Below are 21558 nucleotides of genomic sequence, written 5' to 3'. Positions count from 1 at the left end.
AGACCCAAATTCTCAATGGGAACTCATTGTTACTTAAAACACATGCACTGGGGCACCGGGGGCCCAGTCAGTTAAGTGTCCGACTTCGGCTCAGGTCATGATCTTGCCGTTTGTGAGTTGGAGCCCTGTATCAGGCTGTGTGCTGACAGCTTAGAGCCTGGAGCCTGCTTTGGATTCTGTATCTCCCTCTCTCTCTGCCTCTCCCCCGCTTGCACTCTCAATCTCTCAAAAATAAACATTAAAAAAAATGTACTGATTGCACAATTTTTTTTTTTGACAAAAAACTTGGGACTCTGATTAATTAGCATCTTTATATAAATGAATATGAGACAGCCACAGCAAAACAGTAATGTCCAGTGGACTATAGATTTAGGGTTACTTGGAAATTGTTTTCAGTGAGGAGTATAAAGTCATTTTTTTAAAAAAAATGTTTATTTAGTTTTGAGAGAGAGTGGGAGCAGGGAGGGGCAGAGAGAGGAGGAGACAAAGAATCTGAAGCAGGCTGCAGGCTCTGAGCTGTCAGCACAGAGCCTGATGCGGGGCTAGAACTCATGAACTATGAGATCATGACCTGAGTTGAAGTTGGATGCTTAACTGACTGAGCCACCCAGGTGCCTCTAAAGTCATTTTCAATTTAACAAACTATAAAGTTTTATTTTTAGAATTTCATGTAAAAATAGGCAGTAGTTTTTCCATTTCCAGAATGTCATTTTATAATTTTTGTTCTGTGGAATTTTATGTTTTGTCCTTTTGTGTTCTGATTCTTTTTAAATAATTAATGGATTGCCAGAGGAGATTTCAAGTGATGAAGAGGAGACGAATGTAACCGCTCAAGCGATGCAGTCAAATAACGGAAGAGGTGAAGATGAGGAGGAGGAGGAGGATGATTGGGATGAAGAAGTGTTGGAAGAAACTGCCCTTGAGGGATTCAGCACTCCACTTGACCTTGACAATAGTGTGGATGAATATCAAATTTTTACACAAGCTCTGCTAAGTATGTCTTTACTCCCTAAATTTTTAGATATTTTCTCTAAATTCTTTATTTCCTTCGGTTTAAAAATTGTTTTGGGAATTGTCCAAAATCAGTTTAGATGTTTTGTTTCAGTTGTGGTGAGATGTCCAAATGGAAAAATCTGGGAGGCTTAGAGCATGGTTTTGCCTCAAGCACTAACTTGAGTTCTTGGTGTGGGAGTGAAGCCGAAACTGCAGGTACGGGGAAAATCTGGCGGAACATGGTAGCATGTGAATAGAGGTGTTTGCCAAGATCTGGATTTGAGGGAGCATAGTAAAACCCCAGGAGGAAGAGATGGTGAAGGAGGTCGAGAACTGGGGCAACACAGAGATTTGCAATGTCCTAACCTTCCTCTGATAGCCCCACATCGTTAGATATGGAGTGGGTACTCAGAAATAATCCTTGCTGGAATAAGTTTGTCTCTTACTTTCTGCAATCATTTCATCGTAATTTGATCATGTACTTTTGTTCTCTGTAATGATAATTTTCACTAGACTCTTATCTTTTTCTTCTTCTACACACTCCCCAAATGCAACAGCTGTGCAGAATCGGGATGCTGCCTGGTACCAGCTGCTGATGGCACCGCTCAGTGAGGACCAGCGGAGGGCGCTGCAGGAGGTGTATACCCTGGCAGAGCACCGGAGGACAGTAGCAGGTCAGCCAGCTGCATTCCCAGATTGGAGGGCATCAGCGTGCCAGTAGTCAGTCTTATTAATGAGCAACCTTCTTACCTTCTTAATGAGCCTTGTGGCACATAAAGACTGTTTTAAAAATTGTTAGAGGCCAGCCTTTCAAGATAATTATTATTGTATGATTTTTTTTTTTTAATCACTGATCATGATATCTTAGCTCTGCAAAACCCTGTGCATTAATAGGTGTCTTTTAGTGGTGGTGGTATTCATGTACTTACCCTCTGTTTTGGAGCCAGTTCACTTCATGAATTCTTATAAGGAGCTTGTCTTCCTGGAAAAGAAACACTCTTCATTTCTTTTGCTGGGATTTACATGTTAGTGATTCTTGTTGATTTTCAGTTTTTGACTTGGAGAAATTGTTCTATGCAGACATTATTATGGTCACTCCTAGAAAATCAGTGGAAAAAAATTGTGATTACAAAAATACTGTAGTGCAAAACATGGAATAGGCACCTGGAATTTAGAACCTAAGTTCTTCTGCATAGAGTTCTCTTGTCAGCCCTGCACAGAGTCGGTATCAGGAGAATTCTGGGTACACTTTCAGCAGTAGCCTATAGCACTATTAAAAAAACCACTTTGCACCTTTTCATTTTGTCATTTTTCCTGGAAGTTGGGGGAGGTAAAGTTTTTCCATTTTGTTCATTTTTAGCAGTTTTTCTGTAATAGTAACGTAACTACTTACTGACATAGCCCTATTAAAAGCTGATACTCAGGGACTTCCAGGGAAGGTGGTGGAATGGGTGGATCCTGAGCTCACGTCACCCCACAGATACAACTAGGTAACGCTCACATCAGGGTAAATAACCCAGAAAATGACCCAGAGACGGCAGAACAAACTCTACAACTAAATGTAGAGAAGAGTCCACATAAGAGGATAGAAGAGTGGAGATGCAGTGGGAAGCTAAATGGACTATGGGTCTGTCCACTGGAGGGAGGGATCCGCAGGTGTGCAGAAGAGAGAGAACAGACCATCATGGTGCGAGCTTGCATGGGAAGATGAATCCCTATAACATTTGGCTTTGGAAACCAGAGGGACCAAATTTCATGAGTTCTGACAGCAGGTTCAGTTCTGGGAGAGTCTGGAGGGTGATAGGAAACTGAGTCCTCATCCCTTTAAAGACACAGCACAGCCAACAGCCTGCAGAAACACAGCATAGAAGCAGTACTTTGAAAAATGCCCGGGGCATACAAGAGGGCATTTGTGTGTCCCAGAGAGACTGAGATTGCTGGAAGACTCCTCCAGGAACAAGGAGCTGGTGGGTGCCATTTCCCTTCCTTGCCCTCCGGCATATACACTCAGACACCTGCAGGAACCAGCCTGGAGCCGGCATTCACTACCTAACTTGTTTATACTATGCCCCACCCTTTTTAGCTGGGCCTGCCTCAGTTCTGGTGCTGTGGGCCCCCTTCCCTAGAAGACCATTGCAAACTGCCAACACCATGCCTCTCTACTGTGCGCATTGTGGGGTCTCAGTCCCAGCAGTGGCAGCTGGTCACCTGTGGAGGACACAAGAACCTTATTAAAACTGTGCACCCTGCACCAAAAACTATAAAATACCTAGGAATCTAACCAAAGAGGTGAAAAATCTATACACTGAAAACTATAGAAAGCTTATGAAAGAAATTGAAGAAGACAAAAAAATGGAAAAAGATTCCATGTTCCTGGATAGGAAGAACAAATATTGTTAAAATGTTAATACTACCCAAAGCAATCTACATATTCATTGCAATACCTATCAAAATAACACCAGCATTCTTCACAGAGCTAGAACAAACAATCCTAAAATTTGTATGGAACCAGAAAAGACCCTGAATAGCCAAAGCAATCTTGATAAAAGAAAACCAAAGCAGGAGGCATCACAATCCCGGACTTTAAGCTGTATTATAAAGCTGTAATAATCAAGATAACACGAACAGATCTGGCACAAAAGCAGACACTCAGATCAATGGAACAGAATAGAAAACCCAGAAATGGACCCACAAATGTATGGCTAACTAATCTTTGACAAAGCAGGAAAGAATATCCAATGGAAAAAAAGACTGTCACTTCAGCAAATGTTGCTGGGGAAACTGGACAGCAACATGCTGTTAAGTGAACCTGGACCACTTTTTTACACCATACACAAAAATAAACTCAAACTAAGGGGATAAAAGACCTAAATGGAAGACAGGAAAATCCTCGAGGAGAAAGCAGGCAAAAACCTCTTTGATCTTGGCCACAGCAACTTCTTACTCAACACGTCTCCAGAGCAAAGGAAAACAAAAGCAAAAATGAACTATTGGAACCTCATCAAAATAAAAAGCTTCTGCACAGCGAAGGAAACAATCATCAAAACTAAAAGGCAACCAATGGAATGGGAGAAGATATTTGCAAATGACATATCAGACAAAGGGTTAGCATCCAAAATCTATAATTTTTTTAAATATTTATTTATTTTTGAGAGACAGAAACAGAGTATGAGCAGGGGAGGGGCAGAGAGAGAGGGAGACACAGAATTCGAAGCAGGCTGCAGGCTCTGAGCTGTCAGCACAGAGCCCGGTGCAGGATTCGAACCCACAAACCGTGAAACCATGACCTGAGCCGAAGTCAGACGCTTAACTGACTGAGCCACCCAGGCGCCCCAGTGTCCAAAATCTATAAAGAACTTATCAAACTCAACACCCCAAAAACAATCCAGTGAAGAAATGGGCAAAAGGCATGAATAGACACTTCTCCAGAGACATCCAGATGGCCAACTGACACATGAAAAAATGCTCAACATCACTCATCATCCGGGAAATACAGATCAAAACCACCATGAGATACCACCTCACACCTGTCAGAATGGCTAACATTAACAACTCAGGCAACATCATATATTGGCAAGGATGCAGAGAAAGAGGATTTCTTTTGCACTGCTGGTGGGAATGCAAACTGGTGCAGCCACCCTGGAAAACAGGATGGAGGTTCCTCAAAAATCCAAAAATAGAACTACCCTACAACCCAGCAATTGCATTGCTAGGTATTTATCCAAGGGATACAGGTGTGCTGTTTTGAAGGGACGCATGCACCCCACTGTTTATAGCAGCACTATTGACAATAACCAAAGTATGGAAAGAGCCCAAATGTCCATCGATGGATAAATGGATAAAGAAGATGTGGGGTGTGTGTGTGTGTGTGTGTGTATACACACACACACACACACACACAATGGAGTATTACTCAGCAATCAAGAAGAATGAAATCTTGCCAATTGCAACTACGTGGATGGAACTAGAGGGTATTATGCTAGGCGAAATTAGAGAAAGACAAATATATGACTTCATTCATATGAAGACTTTAAGATGCAAAACAGATGAACACAAGGGAAGAGAAACAAAAATAATATAACAACAGGGAGGGGGACAAAACATAAGAGACTCTTAAATATGGAGAACAAACAGAGGGTTACTGGAGGGGTTGTGGGAGGGGGGATGGGCTAAATGGGTAAGGGGCATTAAGCAATCTACCCCTGAAATCGTTGTGCTATGTGCTAACTAACTTAGATGTAAATTTAAAAAAAAACCAACACACACACACTGTGCACCCTGCCTTTGCATGCTTTACAGATCGGTCTGGCCAGCCATGGTCTCCGGGGCAGAGACACATCCCCTCTGGCAGAGGACCAGCACCACCTTGTTAAAACTGCATGCCATGCTCTACCCACTACTTTCAAGAGCAAGAGATGTAGCTGAATTTCCTAACACAGAGAAACACAGAAAGTTACACAAAATGAGACAGAGAAATATGTCCCAAATGAAAGAAAAGGAAAAAACAATAGCAAGACACCTAAGCCAAACAGAGATAAGTAATATGCTTGATAGAGAAATTAAAGTAATGGTCATAAAGATACTTGCTGGACTTGAAGTAACAGTGGAGGATTTTTAACAAAGAGAAAACAGTGAAAAAGAACCAGAGATGAAGAACATGATAATTGAAATTAGAATTACAGTAAGTGGAATAAATAGTAGACTAGAGGAAACAGAATGGATCGGTGACCTGGAGGACAGAATAATGGAAATTAAGGTGAGCGGGTGAGAGGAAGACAAATTATGCAAAATGAGAATAGACTTTAGGGAACTCAGTGACTCCATCAGGTTTGATAACATTCACATTATAGGGATGCCAGAAGAAGAGAGAAAAGGGGGCAGAAAGTTCATTTGAAGAAATAATAGCTGAAAGCTTCCCCCATCTGGGGAAGAAAACAAATCCAGATCCAGGAGGTACAGAGATTTCCCAACAAAAACAACCAAACGAGGTCCATTCCAAGATACATAGTAATTAAGATGGCAAAAAGTAGTGACAAAGAGAATTTTAAAAGCAGCAACCGAGAAGGAGAAAGTTATGTACAAGGCTATCAGTGGATTTTTCAGCAGAAATTTTGCAGGCCAGATGCGAGCGACAAGATATATATATTTAGAGTGCTGGAAGGAAAAAAATCTGCCACCAATAATATTCTATCCAGCAAGGCTATCATGCAGAATAGAAGGAGAGATAAAGAGGTTCCCAGACAAACAAAAGTTAAAGAAATTCATGACCACTAAACCAGTACTACAAGAAATGTTAAAGGGGACTCTTTTAGTGGAAAACAAAAACCATGAGTAATAAAAGTAGGAAGCACACAAAAGAAGTAAAAATAACTATATCTGTAAATACCAGTAAAAGACTCACAAAAGGATATAAAGTATGACACCATATACCTAATATATGCGGGTGGGGGGGGGAAGGACAGGACTAAAGAATGGTTTCAAACTTAAGTGACCATCAACTTAACATAGACTGCTATATATAGCAGATGTTATATACAAACCTAATGGTAACCACAAATCAAAACCAGTAATATGCAAAGAATAAAGAGAAAGGAATCCAAGTATATCACTAAAGAAAGCCAGCTTATGGGGAGGGAAGAGAGCAAGGGAAGAAAGGAATGGAGAAGAACTACAAAAATAACCACAAAACAAGTCACAAAATGGCAATAAATACATACCTGTAAATAATTACTTCAAATGGACTAGGGGCACCTGGGTGGCTCAGTCGGTTAAGTGTCCGACTTCGGCTCAGGTCATGATCTCGTGGTTTGTGAGTTTGAGCCTTGCATCGGGCTCTGTGCTGAGAGCTCAGGGCCTGGAGCCTGCTTTGGATTCTGTGTCTTGCTCTCTCTCTGCCCCTCCCCTGCTCATGCTCTGTCTCTGTCTCAAAAATAAAACATTAAAAAAACCCCTAAAAAATAAATGGAATAAATTCTCTAGTCAAAGACTGAGAGTGATGGAACAGATGAAAAAACAAGACCCATTTATATACTGCCTTCAAGAGACTCATTTCAGACCCAAAGGCATGTGCAGACTGAAGGAAAAACAGTTACCATGCAAATGGAAGCAAAAAGAAAGCCAGGGTAGCAATATTTATATTGGGCAAAATAGGACCCTACATAATTTTAAAGGCAACAATAAGAAGATAAAACAGTTGTAAATATTTATGCACCCAACATGGGAACACACAAATACATGAAACAATTAGTTCCTTTATTTGTTATTAACGGATAGTAATACAGTAATAGGAAGGGACTCCAAGACACCCCCCCCCCCCCATATCAAAGAAGAGATATCCAAACAGGAAATCAAGATGGAAATAATGGCTTTGAAGGACATACTGGATCAGATGGATTTAACAGATATATTCAGAACCTTCTGTCCTAAAACGGCAGAATACACATTTTTTCAACTGCACATGAAACATTCTCCACAGTAGATCACGTATCAGGCCACAAAACAAGTTTTGACAAATTCAAAAAGATTGAAGTCATATGCATCATTTCTGAGCAGAATGCTATGAAAGTAGAAATGAACCACAAGAAAAAACCTGGAAAGAACACAAGTACATGGAGATTAAATAACATGCTACTAAATAATGAATGAGTCAACCAAGAAATCAAAGAAGAAATAAAAAGATACATGGAGACAAATGAAAATGAAAACACAGTGGTCAAAGATTGTTGGGAGCAGCAAAAGTCATTCTCAACAGAGAAGATAATAATGATACCAGTCTACTTCAAGAAACAAGAAAAATCTTAACCTTACACCCGAGGAAACAAGAAAAAAAGAACAAATCCCCAAACTAACAGAAGGAAGGAAATAATAATGATTAGAGCAGAAATAAATGGTATAGAAACTGAAAAACAATAGATCAATAAAACCAGGAGCTGGTTCTGTGAAAAGATCAACAAAAATTAACAAACCTTTAGCTGTACCCATCAGAGAGAGAAAGGACTCAAAATCAGAAATGAAAGAGGAGAAGTAACACCACAGAAATACAAAGGATTGTAAGAGAATATTGTGAAAAATTATATGCCAATGAATTGGACAACCTATAAGAAATGGATAACTTCTTAGAAACATTGCCAGTACTGAACCAGTTCTCCCAAAACTGAACCAAGAAGAGATAGACTATTTGAACAGATCAGTTACTGGCAATGAAATTGAATCAGTAATCAAAAGACTCCCAACAAACAAAAGTCCAGGACCACATGACTTCACAGGTGAATTCTACCAGACATTTAAAGAAGAGTTAATACCGATTCTTCTTAAACTTTTCAAAGAAATAGAAGAGGAGGCAAAACTTCCAAATTCATTCCATGAGGCCAGCATTACTTTGATACCAAAACCAGATAAAGATACCACAAAAAGAACTACCAGGCCACTATCTCTGGTGAAGACAGATTCAACAATCCTCAACAAAATATTAGCACACTAAATCCAACACTATGTTAAAAAAAATCATTCATCACAATCAAGTGAGGTTTATTCCCAGGATGCAAGAGTGGTTCGATACTTGCAAATCAACCAATGTGATATATCACATTAATAAGACAAAGTATAAAAACCATATGATCATTTCAGTAGATGCAGAAAAAACATTTGACAAAGTACAACATCCATTCATGATAATAACATTCAACAAAGTGGTAGATGGAACATAGCTCAATATAATAAAGACTACATGTGAAAAACCCACAGCTAACATCAGACTGAATGGTGAAAAACAGTTTTTCTTCTAAGATCAGGAACAAGACAAGGATGTCCACTCTCACCACTTTTATTCAACATAGTACTGGAAGTTCTAGCCACAGCTTGAGACAAAAAGGGATAAAGGCATCCAAATTCATAAGGAGGAAGTAAAACTTTCACTATTTGCAGATAACATGGGATTGTATACATAGAAAACTTAAAGACTCCATTGAAGAACTACTAGAACTGATAAATGAGTTCATTAAGGTCGTGGGATACAAAATCAACATGCATTTGTATACACTAATAATGAAATGTCAGAGAAATTAAGAAAACAATCCCATTTACAATCACACCAAAAAGAGTAAAATACCTAGGAATAAACTTAACCAAAAAGGTAAAAGACCTATAGTTTGAAAAGTATAAAACATTGGAAGAATGTTGTTAAAAAGTCCATACTACTCAAAGCAATCTACAGATTTAAGGCAATCCCTATCAAAGTACCAACAGTAGTTTTCACAGAACTAGAACAATCTTTTTTTTAAATTATTTTTAATGTTATATTTATTTTTGAGAGAAAGGGAGCAGGGGAGGTGCAGAAAGAGAGGGAGACGCAGAATCTGAAGCAGGCTCCAGGCTCTGAGTTGTCAGCATAGAGCCCGATGCAGGGCTCAAACTTGTGAACTGTGAGATCATGACTGGAGCTGAAGTCGGACACTTACCAAATGAGCCACCCATGTGCCCCTAGAACAAACAGTCTTAAAATTTGTGTGGAACCACAGAAGACCCCAAATAAAGCAGTCTTGAAAAAGAAAAAACTGGAGGTATCACAATCCCAGATTCCAAGGTATATTACAAAGCTGTAGTAATCAAGACAGTATGGTACTGGCACAAAAATAGACACACAGATCAATATGAAGAACGGAAAGCTCATAAATAAACACATAATTATATGGCCAGTAAATCTGTGACAAAGGAGGCAAGAATATGCAATAGAACAGAGTCTCTTCAATGGTTTTGGGAAAAGTGGACCACTTTCTTACACCATATACAAAAATAAACTCAAAATATATTAAGGACAAATGGGAGACCTGGAACCATAAACTTACAGAAGAGAGCACAGGCAGTAATTTTTCTGACATCAGCTATACCAACGTCTCTCTAGATCAGTTTCCTGAGGTAAGGGAAACAAAAGCAAAAATAAACTGTTGGGATTACATCATGATAAAAACTTCTGCACAGCAAAGGAAACAACCAACAAAACTAAAAGCCTACTGAATGGGAAAGAGATTTGCAAATGACAGTCCAGTAAATGGTTAGTGTAAGTTATTCATACAACATAACACTCAGAAAACAATCCATTTAAAAAATGGTCAGAACACTTAAACAGACATTTGTCCAAAGAAGATATCCAGATGGCCAACAGACAATGTAAAAAGATGCTCAACATCACTCATCATCAGAGAAATGCAAATCAAAAGCATGATGAGAGATCACCTTACACCTATCAGACTGGCTAGAATAAAAAACACAAGAAACAACAAGTGTTGTCAAGGATGTAGAGAAAAAGGAAACCCTGTGCACTGTTGATGGGAATGCAAATTGGTGCAGCCACTGTGAGAGACCGTATGGAGGTTCCTCAAAAAGTGAAAAATAGAACTACAATATGATCCAGTAATTGCACTACTGGGTATTTAGCTATAAGGAATACAAAAACACTAATCAAAGATATGTATATGTATATGTACATGTATGTGTACATGTATGTGTGTATATATATGTATGTGTGTATATATGTATGAGTGTATATGTATGTATATATGTATATATATATATATATATACACACACACACACCCCTGTGTTTATTGCTATTATTATTTACAATAGCCAATTGATAGAAGCAGCCCAGGTGTCCATCAATAGGTGAATGGATAAAGAAATTGTGTATATATATGTACAATGGAATATTATTCAGCTATAAATAAGAATGAAATCCTGTCATTTGCAACAATACGGATGGATCTAGAGAGTATAATGCCAAGCAAGATAAGCCAGTCAGAGAAGGATAAATGCCATATGATTTCACTCATATGCGAAATTTAAGAAACACATGGACAAAGGGGAAAAAAAGACAAACCAAAAAACCCACTCGTAACTAAAGAGAACAAACAGATGGTTACCAGAGGGGAGGTGCGGGGGGGGGGGGGGGGGGGGGGGGGAGGAGGAGTGGGCAAAATAGGTCAAAGAGTTCAGGAATATACTTACCTTGATGAGCAGTGAGTGTTGTGTGGAAGTGTTAAATCACTATATTATACACCGGAAACTAATACAACACTGTATATTAACTACACTAGAATTAAAACCAAAAAAGGCTAATGCTTGGTTGGGCAGGATAACTAATATCATAAGTCACAGTCCTTCACAATGCTAAGTATAAATAAATCTAGCTCATTTTAGGTTATTTCCAACTTTGTCACCTTAAATACTCTAATTTTGTCCCCTCCCTTTCTCTTGACAAATACTAGAGGCCAAGAAGAAGATTGAACAACAGGGAGGCTTCACGTTTGAAAACAAAGGAGTCCTCTCCGCATTTAACTTTGGGACTGTGCCCAGCAACAACTGAAAGAAGGAACATCAGCCTACCGAATGTCATCACTATATTTTCCTTCACCGGAGGAATGTGAAGGTCAAGGGGAGGACGACAGTGAGCTGCTTTTCAGCACCCTGCTGCTGTGCCGGATAACTGACATTGGGCAGCACATTTATCCACTCCCTCTTCCCCTTTGACCTTTCTCACCCTGGAATATATATTCTAAGCAGCTACTGTAATGTATGAAATTAAAGAAGAACAAAATCAGTGGACTGAAAAGGACAAATCATATTCTCCAAAGGATGAAAGACCAAGGTGGATTTAAAGGATTGAATTGCACGTCTCAGGTTTTTGCCATGCAGAATCAATGGATTTATGCGGATAACAGTGCCTTCTGTTGTACATGAATTATCTGAAAAATTTTTTTGGAGTGCATTGCAATTTTTTTTAAAGCATAAAACATATTTCTAGATATAATGTAAACCTTGGCTATTTGTTGACTTATTCTGCATTTTACTGTGTGATTTTACTGTTAGGCAGTTAGTTACAAGTCACTCTGGTGTCAAAAACATCACTGCTCCCCTTCTCACCCTGCTGCTGGGGGCTGTCTTCAGGGGTTGTAACATGCACTGGCTCTGGTTTTTCATTGTATGTTTTGAGGCTTTCTTACTAAGTGTCTTATTCCCTCTTCCATCATATATTTGAGCCTTGAAAGGGGTGGTGTTTCTATTGGGGTCAGAAAATATGAGTATAAATTCCATTTATAACCTAATAAGTGAAGGACTCAAGAATTTCTTGGCAGCAAGTGGCAGGAACTCTTTAGTCATTGGAATTAACAGTAAGTCCAAGTATATTCTGAATCATGTACTTCATTATGTAATGAATTGGTAATAATACAAAAGCACATTGAACTTCTGGGAGAAGGGTGCTACATTAAGCACGTGGTTTCTGGATGGGGGCTTGCATTTTCAACAACTTATCATTCCAGCTATGTTGGACCTGGGTCCAAAACATTTTCTAACCTTTTTTATCTAGAAAAAATGACCCAAATGAATTTAACTTCTACTTCTCACACATCTGAATTTTCTCCTACCTAATTCATTCTAGCCTTTATTATAGCTCACTTTGGCTTGTTATATTCTTCAAGGGTTGGGATATTGGTCACTCTTCGATGGTAATGATGCCTACAGAAAATATTGCAGATGGAGGCTGTGGCTCTTTTTATGAACAGATTCAAGACTAGAACATGGATCATAGTCTTTTCGTACAGTAAAGTGAAAGTGTATTTTCCAAACTTAATGTATTACTGGATGTGATACAGTTTTCCATTTTTGTGAAATGTCTGCAGCTTCTATTTCCCCTCAGTTACTGGAGGAATTTTCTCCAGGTGCTTCCTCTATTACCATCCCTTGTTAATATTAACTCTTTTTAGCATTTTAGGTTATTTAAGTAGTTTTTACAGAAGTAGCCTAAGAAGCCATGAGTTTCAGAGCTAAATGGTCCCTTGCTTTCCTCTGTCCCTCTCTTCCCAAGGCATTGATATTGAATGTGCCAGCTGACAGAAGAGACAGATGGCACTGGGGGGACATTTTAGATATCTTAAGCTTTGAAACTCTTCTCCACATGTCTAACATGGTTTCTTTTAACATAAATATGCCTTCACACTGGATTGTAAAAGGCATGTGATTTTATTTTTGTGAGGTATTGTCTTCTACAGTATTAAAGGGAAACAGATATTAATGTGTATCATCCTATCTTGTTTTTGAAGCCAGGGTAGTTGTATAATTTTGTTACCAGCAGTGCTAACCTGAATGTGATCTGGTTACCTTGGAAATGCAGGAACTTATATGAATGTACTGTAAAATAAAACATGGACTGATTCCCAGGATTCTGAACCCCTCTGTGTGAAATCTTCTGATATGTGGAGGTGCTTTAAGCAGGTGATAAAAATCCTTATTTGAGGGCAGGTGGAGCAAGGTAACTGTTGGCCTGGGAGGGTAACAAGGGCTCATCAGGAGCGGCGAGCCTGGGGAGCAGTTGGGAGCTAGAGCCCATCTCATAAATTGTGGTATCCCGATGAGAAAGATACAAACCCTGAAAAAGCTCAGGCCATTAGGCCACAGCAGGACTTTGAAGGAAAATAAAAAAGGTGCTGGAAAGAGAGCCATTTTCTGATAAGACTGTCATCAGATTAGGAGAGGTCCAAGTTGAGTGGAACGGGGACTTCCAGGGAAGATGGCAGAGTAGAAAGATCCTTACCTCACTTACTACCATGAATACACTTAGATAAAATCCACATCAGTGTAAATAACCCAGAAAATGACCCAAAGACTCGCAGAACAGACTTTCACTGCTTAGAGAAGAGGCCACTTCAGAGTGTAGGAAAGGCAGCAATGCAGTTAGAAACAACCCCCCCCCTCAAAACTGAGCAGGGGAGGGAGGCACACCTCAGGCATGGATGGAAGAGACTAGCAGACTCTACATCCAGCACCCCAGGCATGGGGGGGGGGGATCCACCATGGAAAGATGAATCCCCATAATTTTTGCCTTTGAAAGCCAGAAGGACTTAACTTTATGAGTTTTTACGATCAATGGGGCTCAACACTGGGAACTTTAAAAAAAAATTTTTTTTTTTAACGTTTATTTTTGAGACAGAGACAGAGCATGAACGGGGGAGGGTCAGAGAGAGAGGGAGACACAGAATCGGAAGCAGGCTCCAGGCTCTGGGCCATCATCAGCCCAGAGTCCGACGCGGGGCTCCAACTCACGGACCGTGAGATCGTGACCTGAGCTGAAGTTCGACACTTAACCGACTGAGCCACCCAGGCGCCCCAACACTGGGAACTTTAAAAATCATCAGGCTTTGCTCAGAGCAAGAGGGCAAGAGGAAACTGAGTCCTCACCCTTAAAGAGACAGCATAGCAAACAACCCTACTGAGATATGGCATAGAAGCAGCAGTTTTAAAAATGCCTGGGATATACAGGAAGATATATTTACTAATCTCAGAATGTGTGCTGGAGGGGCAGGGATCTTACATTTCTCCAAGAACAAAAGAGCTAGCAAGCACCATTTCTCTCCTCTGCCCCCTAGCCTAGATACCTGCAGCAACCAGCGTAGCATGGACACTCTCCATCTAGCTTTGCTAACAAGTGCACCCATCTCCCCCCAAACCACACTCAGAAGTCCATCCGAAGCAGTGCCACAAGCTTGATAGTATGAAAGCAGCCCCGGCCAGCACCACTCCGAAATGACTCCTGCCCTGAGGAAGGGTGAGGAAAACCATACATACCAGTCCAAATGTGCCAGCAGTGACTGTGTGAAGATATGTGGTCTGACTGCAGGCCCTACCCAGCAGTGAACATCTCAAGGTTCAACATAGGGAGAGTGCCCTGCAATTGGGTGCTACTGCAGCTCTGGCAAACACCTGGTCTGGCTCAACTCAAGCCCAAGGTATTCCCCGTACTGGCCCATTGACACAGGGACCAAATCCTACCCACAATAGTGACAGCCATTGCGGACTAGACTGAAAGCAAATGCAGCTCAGCCACAATAGGGTGCATGCAACGCATATAGGAGACGCCCCTGAAGCACCTGTTTCTGTAAGTGGGGTCTCTGCACTGCAGGGCACCACAGGGCCTCTTTTTCATAAGGGCAATACTTTCAGGAGTAGGAGACATAGCTAATTTTTCTAACACCCAGAAACAGACCCAGAGAGTTAGACAAAATGAGACAGATGATTTGTTCCAAATGAAAGAATAGGACAAAATCACAGCAAGAAAGCTAAACAAACAGAAATAAGTAATATGCCTGATAGAGAATTTAAAGTAGTGGCCATAAAGATTCTCATCAGATTTGAGAAAAGAGTGGAGGACCTCAGTGACACCCTCAACGAAGAGACAGAAAACATAAAAGAGAACCAAACAGAGATGAAAATCTCAATAACTGAAATGAAAAATTGGAATAAGACCAGAGAAAGCAGAACGGATCAGTGACTTGGAGAACAGAGTAATGGATGGAGAGCAATCATGATGAACAGGAGGAAGAAAAAAGAAAAAATGGGACTAGATTAGGGGGACTCAATGACACTAGCATAACATTTACATTATAGGGATCCCAGAAGAAGAGAGGGAAAGGGGCAGAAAATTTATTTGAAGAACTAAGAGCTAAAAACTTCCTCAATCTGGGGAGGGAAACAGAAATTCAGATCCAGGAGGCCAGAGAGCACCCAACAAAATCAACCCAAGGAGGTCCACACCATGACACATAGTAATTAAAATGGCAAAAAGTAGTGATAAAGAGAATTTTAAAAGCAACAGGAGAAAACAGTTACAGGAATGAAAACCCCTTAAGGACTATCAGGTGGTTTTTCAGCAGAAACTTTGCTGACCAGATGGGAGTGGCATGATTTATTCGAAGTGTTGAAAGAAAATAACCTACAACCAAGAATACCTTATCTGGCAAGGCTATAATTCAGAATGGAAGGAGAGATAAAGAGTTTTCTACAAAAACAAAAGTTAAAGGAATTCACCGCCAGTAAACCTTAGAGGAAATCTGAAAGGGGATTCTTTGAGTAGAAAGGGAAGACCATAGGCAGGAGTAGGAAAAATAGAAAGCACAAGTCCAATCAGTAAAATCAAGTATATCTATAAAAATCAGTCAAGGATTCATAAAATAAAAGGATTTAAAGTATGACATGATGTGCCTAAAACATGAGAGACAGAGAGAGAGACAGAGAGAGAGAGAGAGAGAGAGAGAGGAGTAAAACTTTATGTGCTTTTACAATGAGTTCAAACTTAAGTGACCATCAGCTTAGCATAGACACCTATATGTATAAGATATTATATATAAACCTAGTGGAAACCAGAAATCAAAAACCAGTAATAGATATGCAAAAAATAAAGAGAAAGGAATCCAAGTATACCACTAAAGAATGCCAGCAAACCACAAGAGAAGAGGGCAAGAGAAGAGAAGAAGAACTACAAAAACAACTTAAAGTAACAAAATGGTAATAAGTACATGCCTCTCAATAATTACTTTGAATGTAAATGGACCAAATAAATGCTCATATCAAAAGACAAAGGGTGACTGAGTGGATAAAAAAGCAAGACCCATATATATGCTGCCTACAAGAGACTCCTTTCAGACCTAAACATACATGCAGACTGAAAGTGAAGAGATGGAAAAACAATTCTCATGCAAATGGAAATGAAAAGAAAGCAAGGGTAGCAATACTTATATTGGAGAAAATAGACCTTAAAACAAAGACCTTTACAAGAGACAGAGAAGAACCCTACATAATCATAAAGGGACTAATCCAACAAGAGGATATAACAATTTCAAATATTTATGCACCCAACATGAAAGCTCCCAAATATATAAAGCAGCTATTAACAAACAAAGTAAGCAATAGTAGGGGACTTTAACACTCCACTTACAACAATGGACAGATCATCCAAACAGAAAATCAACAAGGAATCGATGCCTTTATTTTTTATTTATTTATTTATTAAAAAAAATTTTTTTTTCAACGTTTATTTACTTTCGGGACAAAGAGAGACAGAGCATGAACGGGGGAGGGGCAGAGAGAGAGGGAGACACAGAATCGGAAACAGGCTCCAGGCTCTGAGCCATCAGCCCAGAGCCTGACGCGGGGCTCAAACTCACGGACCGCGAGATCGTGACCTGGCTGAAGTTGGACGCTTAACCGACTGCACCACCCAGGCGCCCCATGGAATTAATGCCTTTAAATGACACACTGGACCAGATGGATTTAACATATATTCAGAACATTCCATCCTAAACAACAGAATACACATTCTTTTCAAGTGCACATGAAACATTCTCCACAATAGATCACGTATTAGGCCACAAAGCAAGTCTCAACAAATTTTAAAAGATAGAAGTTATACCATGCATCTCTTTTGAACACAATGCTATGAAACTAGAAATTGACCAAACAAAAAGTCTGGAAAGAACACAAATACATGGAGGTTAAATATCATGCTATTAAACAATAAATGGGTCAACCAAAAAAAATCAAAGAGGAAATAAAAAAATACATGGAAACAAATGAAAATGAAAACACAATGGTCCACATTCATTCATTCAGGATGCAGTAAAAGCTTTTCTAAGAGAGATTATAACAATATCTCAAGAAAGAAGAAAAATCTTAAATAACAACCTAATCTTACAACTGAGGGAACAAGAAAAAGAGCAAACAAGTCCCCAAACAAGCAGAAGAAAGGAAATAATAGATTGGGCAGAAATAAATGAAATAGAAACAACAACAACATCAACAACAACAACACCCAATAGAACTAATCAACGGAGCCAGGAGCTGGTTCTTTGAAAGGATCAACAAAATTGAAAAAACTTCAGCCAAACTCATCCAAAAAAAAGAGAGAGAACTAAAATAAACACAATCAGAGATTAAAGAGGAGAAATATCACCTAACACTACAGAAATACAAAGAATTCTAAGAGACTATTATGAAAAATGGCAACAAACTGGACAACTTACAAGAAATGGATAAATTTCTAGAAACATACAACCTCCCAAACAACCTTCCTGAAACAGGAAGAAATAGAATATGTGAACAGAATGATTACCAGAATGAAATTGAGTTAGTAATACGAAAATTCCCAACAAGCAACAGTCCAGGATGAGATGGCTTCACAGATTAATTCTACTGAACATCTAAAAAAGAGTTAATACCTTTTCTTCTCAAACTATTCCAAAAAATATAAGAGGAAGGGCAGCTTCCAAATTCATTCTATGAGGCCAGCATTACTCTGATACCAAAACCAACTAAAGACACTATTAAAAAAAAAAAGAGAACTATAGGCCAATATCTCTGATCAACATTGATGCAAACATCCTCAACAAAATATTAGCATACGAAATCAATAATACACTAAATCATTCACTATGATCAAGTGGGATTTATTTCTGGGATACAAGTGTAATTCAATATTTGCAAATCTATCTACATGATACATCATCAATAAGAGATGATAAAAACCACATGATCATTTCAATAGATGCTGAAACAGCAGTTGACAAAGTACAACATCCATTTAAGATAGAAGTCCTCAACAAAGTCGGTTTAGAGGGAAAGTAGCTCAACATAATAAAGACTACATATGAAAAACCCACGGCTAACATCATACTCAATGGTGAAAAATTGAGAGCTTTTCCCCTAAGATCAGGAACAATACACGAATGTCCATTCTCACTATTTTTATTCAGGAGAGTGCTGGAGGTTCTAGCCACAGCATTCATACAAGAAAAAGGAATAAAATGTATTGAAACTGGTGAGGAAGAAGTAAAACTTTCACTATTTGCAGATGACAGGAGACTATATATAGAAAACCCTAAGGACTCCATCAAAAAACTACTAGAACTGATAAATGAATTAAGTAAGGTTTCAGAATCCAAAATCAATATACAGAAATTCATTGCATTTGTGTACACTAATAATGAAGTAGCAGAAGAAGAAATTAAGAAAATCATCCCATTTATAATTGCACTAAAAAGAGTAAAATACCTAAGACTAAACTAAGTAAGTGAAAGACCTGTACTCTGAAAAGTATAAAACATTAATGAAAGAGATTGAAGATTACACACACAAATGGAAAGATATTCCATGCTCATGGATTGGGAAAACAAACATTAAAATATTGCTAATACTCAAAGTAATCTACAGAAATTTAATGCAATCTCTATGAAAATACCAATAAAATTTTTCACAATAGTAGAACAAAGAATCCTAAAATTTGTATGGAAACACAAAAGACCACTAGTAGCTAAATCAAAACTAGAGGCATCACAATTCTAGTTTCCAAGACATACTAGAAAGCTATAGTAATCAAAGTGGTGTGGTATCACCACAAAAATAGACACACAAACATATAGAACAGAATAGAGAGTCCAGAAATAAACCCATGATTATATGGTCAATTGATCTACTACAAAGAAGGCAAGAATATGCAATGGGAAATGGTGTTGGGAAAACTGGACAGCTAAATGCAGAAGAATGAAATGGGACCATTTTCTTTTTTTTTCAAGTTTATTTATTTTTGCGGGGGAAGAGGGGCAGAGAGACAGGGAAAGAAAGAATCCTAAGCAGGCTCCATGAGATCATGACCTGAGCTGAAATCAAGAGTTGGAAGCTTAACTGACTGAGCCACCCAGGCACCCTGGACCATTTTCTTGTATCACACACAAAGATAACCTCAACGTGGATTAAAGACCTAAATGTGAGACCTGAAACCATAAAACTCCTCAAAGAGAGCACAGACAATAATTTCTCTGACACTGGCTGTAACGATATTTTTCTAGACATGTGTCTTGTGGCAAGGAAAATGAAAGCAAAAATAAACTATTAAGAGCTCATCAAAATAAAAAGTTTCTGTACAGCAAAGGAAACAACCAACAAAACTAAAAGACAACCTACTGAATGGATGAAGAGATTTGTAAATGATATATCTGACAAGGGTTTAGTGTAAAAAATATATAAAAAAGTCTACAACTCAACACCTCAAAACCAAACAACTCAATTAAAAAATGGGCAGAAGACATAACAGACATTTATCCAAAGAAGACATCCAAATAGCCAATAGACACATGAAAACATGCTCAATATCACTCATCATCAGAGAAATGCAAATAAAAACCACAATGAGATATCACCTCATATCTATCAGAATGGCTAAAACAAAACAGAACAAAACAAAACAAAACAAAACAAAACCAAAACAAAACACAGAAGAAACAACTAGTGCTGGTAAGGATGAGTAGAGAAAGGTACCCTCATGCACTGTTGGTAGGAATGCAAACTGGTGCAGTCACTGTAGAAAGCAGTATGGAGGTTCCTCAAAAAATTGAAAATAAAATAACCATATGATCCAGGAATTTCACGACTGGGTATTGACCCAGTTAATATGAAAACAATAATCTGAAAAGATACATGGACTCCTGTGTTTATTGCACCATTATTTACAAGAGCTAAATACATAAAAGCAATTCATGTGTCCAGTGTCCATCACTAGATGAAGGGATTCCATACACTGAAATATTACTGAACCATAAAAAGAATGAAATCTTGCCATTTGCAACAACACAGATGGAGCTAGAGAGTATAATGCTCAGTGAAATAAGTCCATTAGAGAAAGACAAATACCATATGATTTCACTCATATGTAGAATTTAAGTAACAAAACAAATGAACAAAGAAAAAAAGACAACCCAAAACTCTTAAGTAGAGTGAACAAACGGGTATTTACTAGAGGGGAGGTGGGTGAGGGGATGAGTAAAATAGGTGAAGGACTAAGAGTATACTTATCTTGATACATATTCAGTGTTCACAGGATTGTTGCATCACTATATTGTATACCAGAAACTAATGTAACATTGTACGTTAATTATACTGGAATTCAAAAATAATGAAAAGATAATAAAAAATGGAATAACAATACAATAAAGCTGAGTGCAATGGTAAATGCTGGCCCTTTGATTCTCATGTACTTACCTATCGTGACAGCAAGTTCCTTTCCCCATCTCTTCTGTTAAGACCACACTGAAACCAGTAAATTGTTGATCAGGGAAAATTCCTAAGGTAGAAAACAATTATTTTAAATTATGTCATTTAAGCAATATAGTGAGTTACAGTCCACTTTTCTCTTCAGTAAGGGAGAGTGAAAACTAAAAAATCCATGGAGAAAATCAAGGGGAAACTCGGTCATGTGATCAGAGAACACTACAGATACACATATGTTTCATCTGTTAAAAAAAAAATCCAGATGGGTCTGAAATGGCTCCCGTCCCCATTTCATTCTCTCCATTAAGATCAGTGTGTAAGTGCTGACTCTGGATGGGTTGGAATCTTCTTGGGCAGTCTGCTAGGGAGTGAGGCCACAAAAATCAGTGAACAAAGGGTTGGACGCAGCTCAGACACCAGGGCAGCTGTGGCTGATCCCATAGCCGGAAGAGAGGTGTGTGTGCAACAGAGAGTCAGTGACTGGGCAGTGGGAGAGTCTGGGGCAGGCAGCAGTGGCATCAGAGGGAGGAGAGGGCTGTGTTGAAGGGAGGAGGGAGTGAGAGGCTCTGCTGTGGATGGAGGAGGTGAGAGAGTGCCTGTGCTCCCTGCAGGTCATGTGAGAGGAAATTCACCCTGGAGCTCTGTGAGAAAAACATTTCACAAGTAGATGGATGCCCCTCAAGAGCTAGAAATGGGAGGA

The 21558-nt window shown here is 39.0% G+C and overlaps 1 protein-coding gene across 4 annotated transcripts in view; it reads left to right on the top strand.

Moving 5' to 3' along the window:
• IPO8 (importin 8) overlaps nt 1–13207 on the top strand; it is an 85123-nt gene extending 71916 nt beyond the window's left edge. For all 4 annotated transcript variants that reach the window (XM_019834767.3, XM_003988535.6, XM_019834768.3 and 1 more), the window contains 3 exons: nt 791–994; nt 1551–1667; nt 11255–13207. In XM_019834767.3, coding sequence (XP_019690326.1) covers nt 791–994; nt 1551–1667; nt 11255–11352 — 419 coding nt within the window. In that variant the 3' untranslated portion in view covers nt 11353–13207. The remainder of the gene's footprint in view (nt 1–790; nt 995–1550; nt 1668–11254) is intronic.
• The last annotated feature ends 8351 nt before the right edge of the window (nt 13208–21558 follow it).

The sequence above is a fragment of the Felis catus genome, chromosome B4 (assembly GCF_018350175.1).
Source record: "Felis catus isolate Fca126 chromosome B4, F.catus_Fca126_mat1.0, whole genome shotgun sequence".
In the NCBI taxonomy this organism is placed as follows: Eukaryota; Metazoa; Chordata; class Mammalia; order Carnivora; family Felidae; genus Felis; species Felis catus.
Note: the sequence above shows the minus strand (reverse complement) of the source record. Positions and strands in the feature narration are given on the sequence as shown.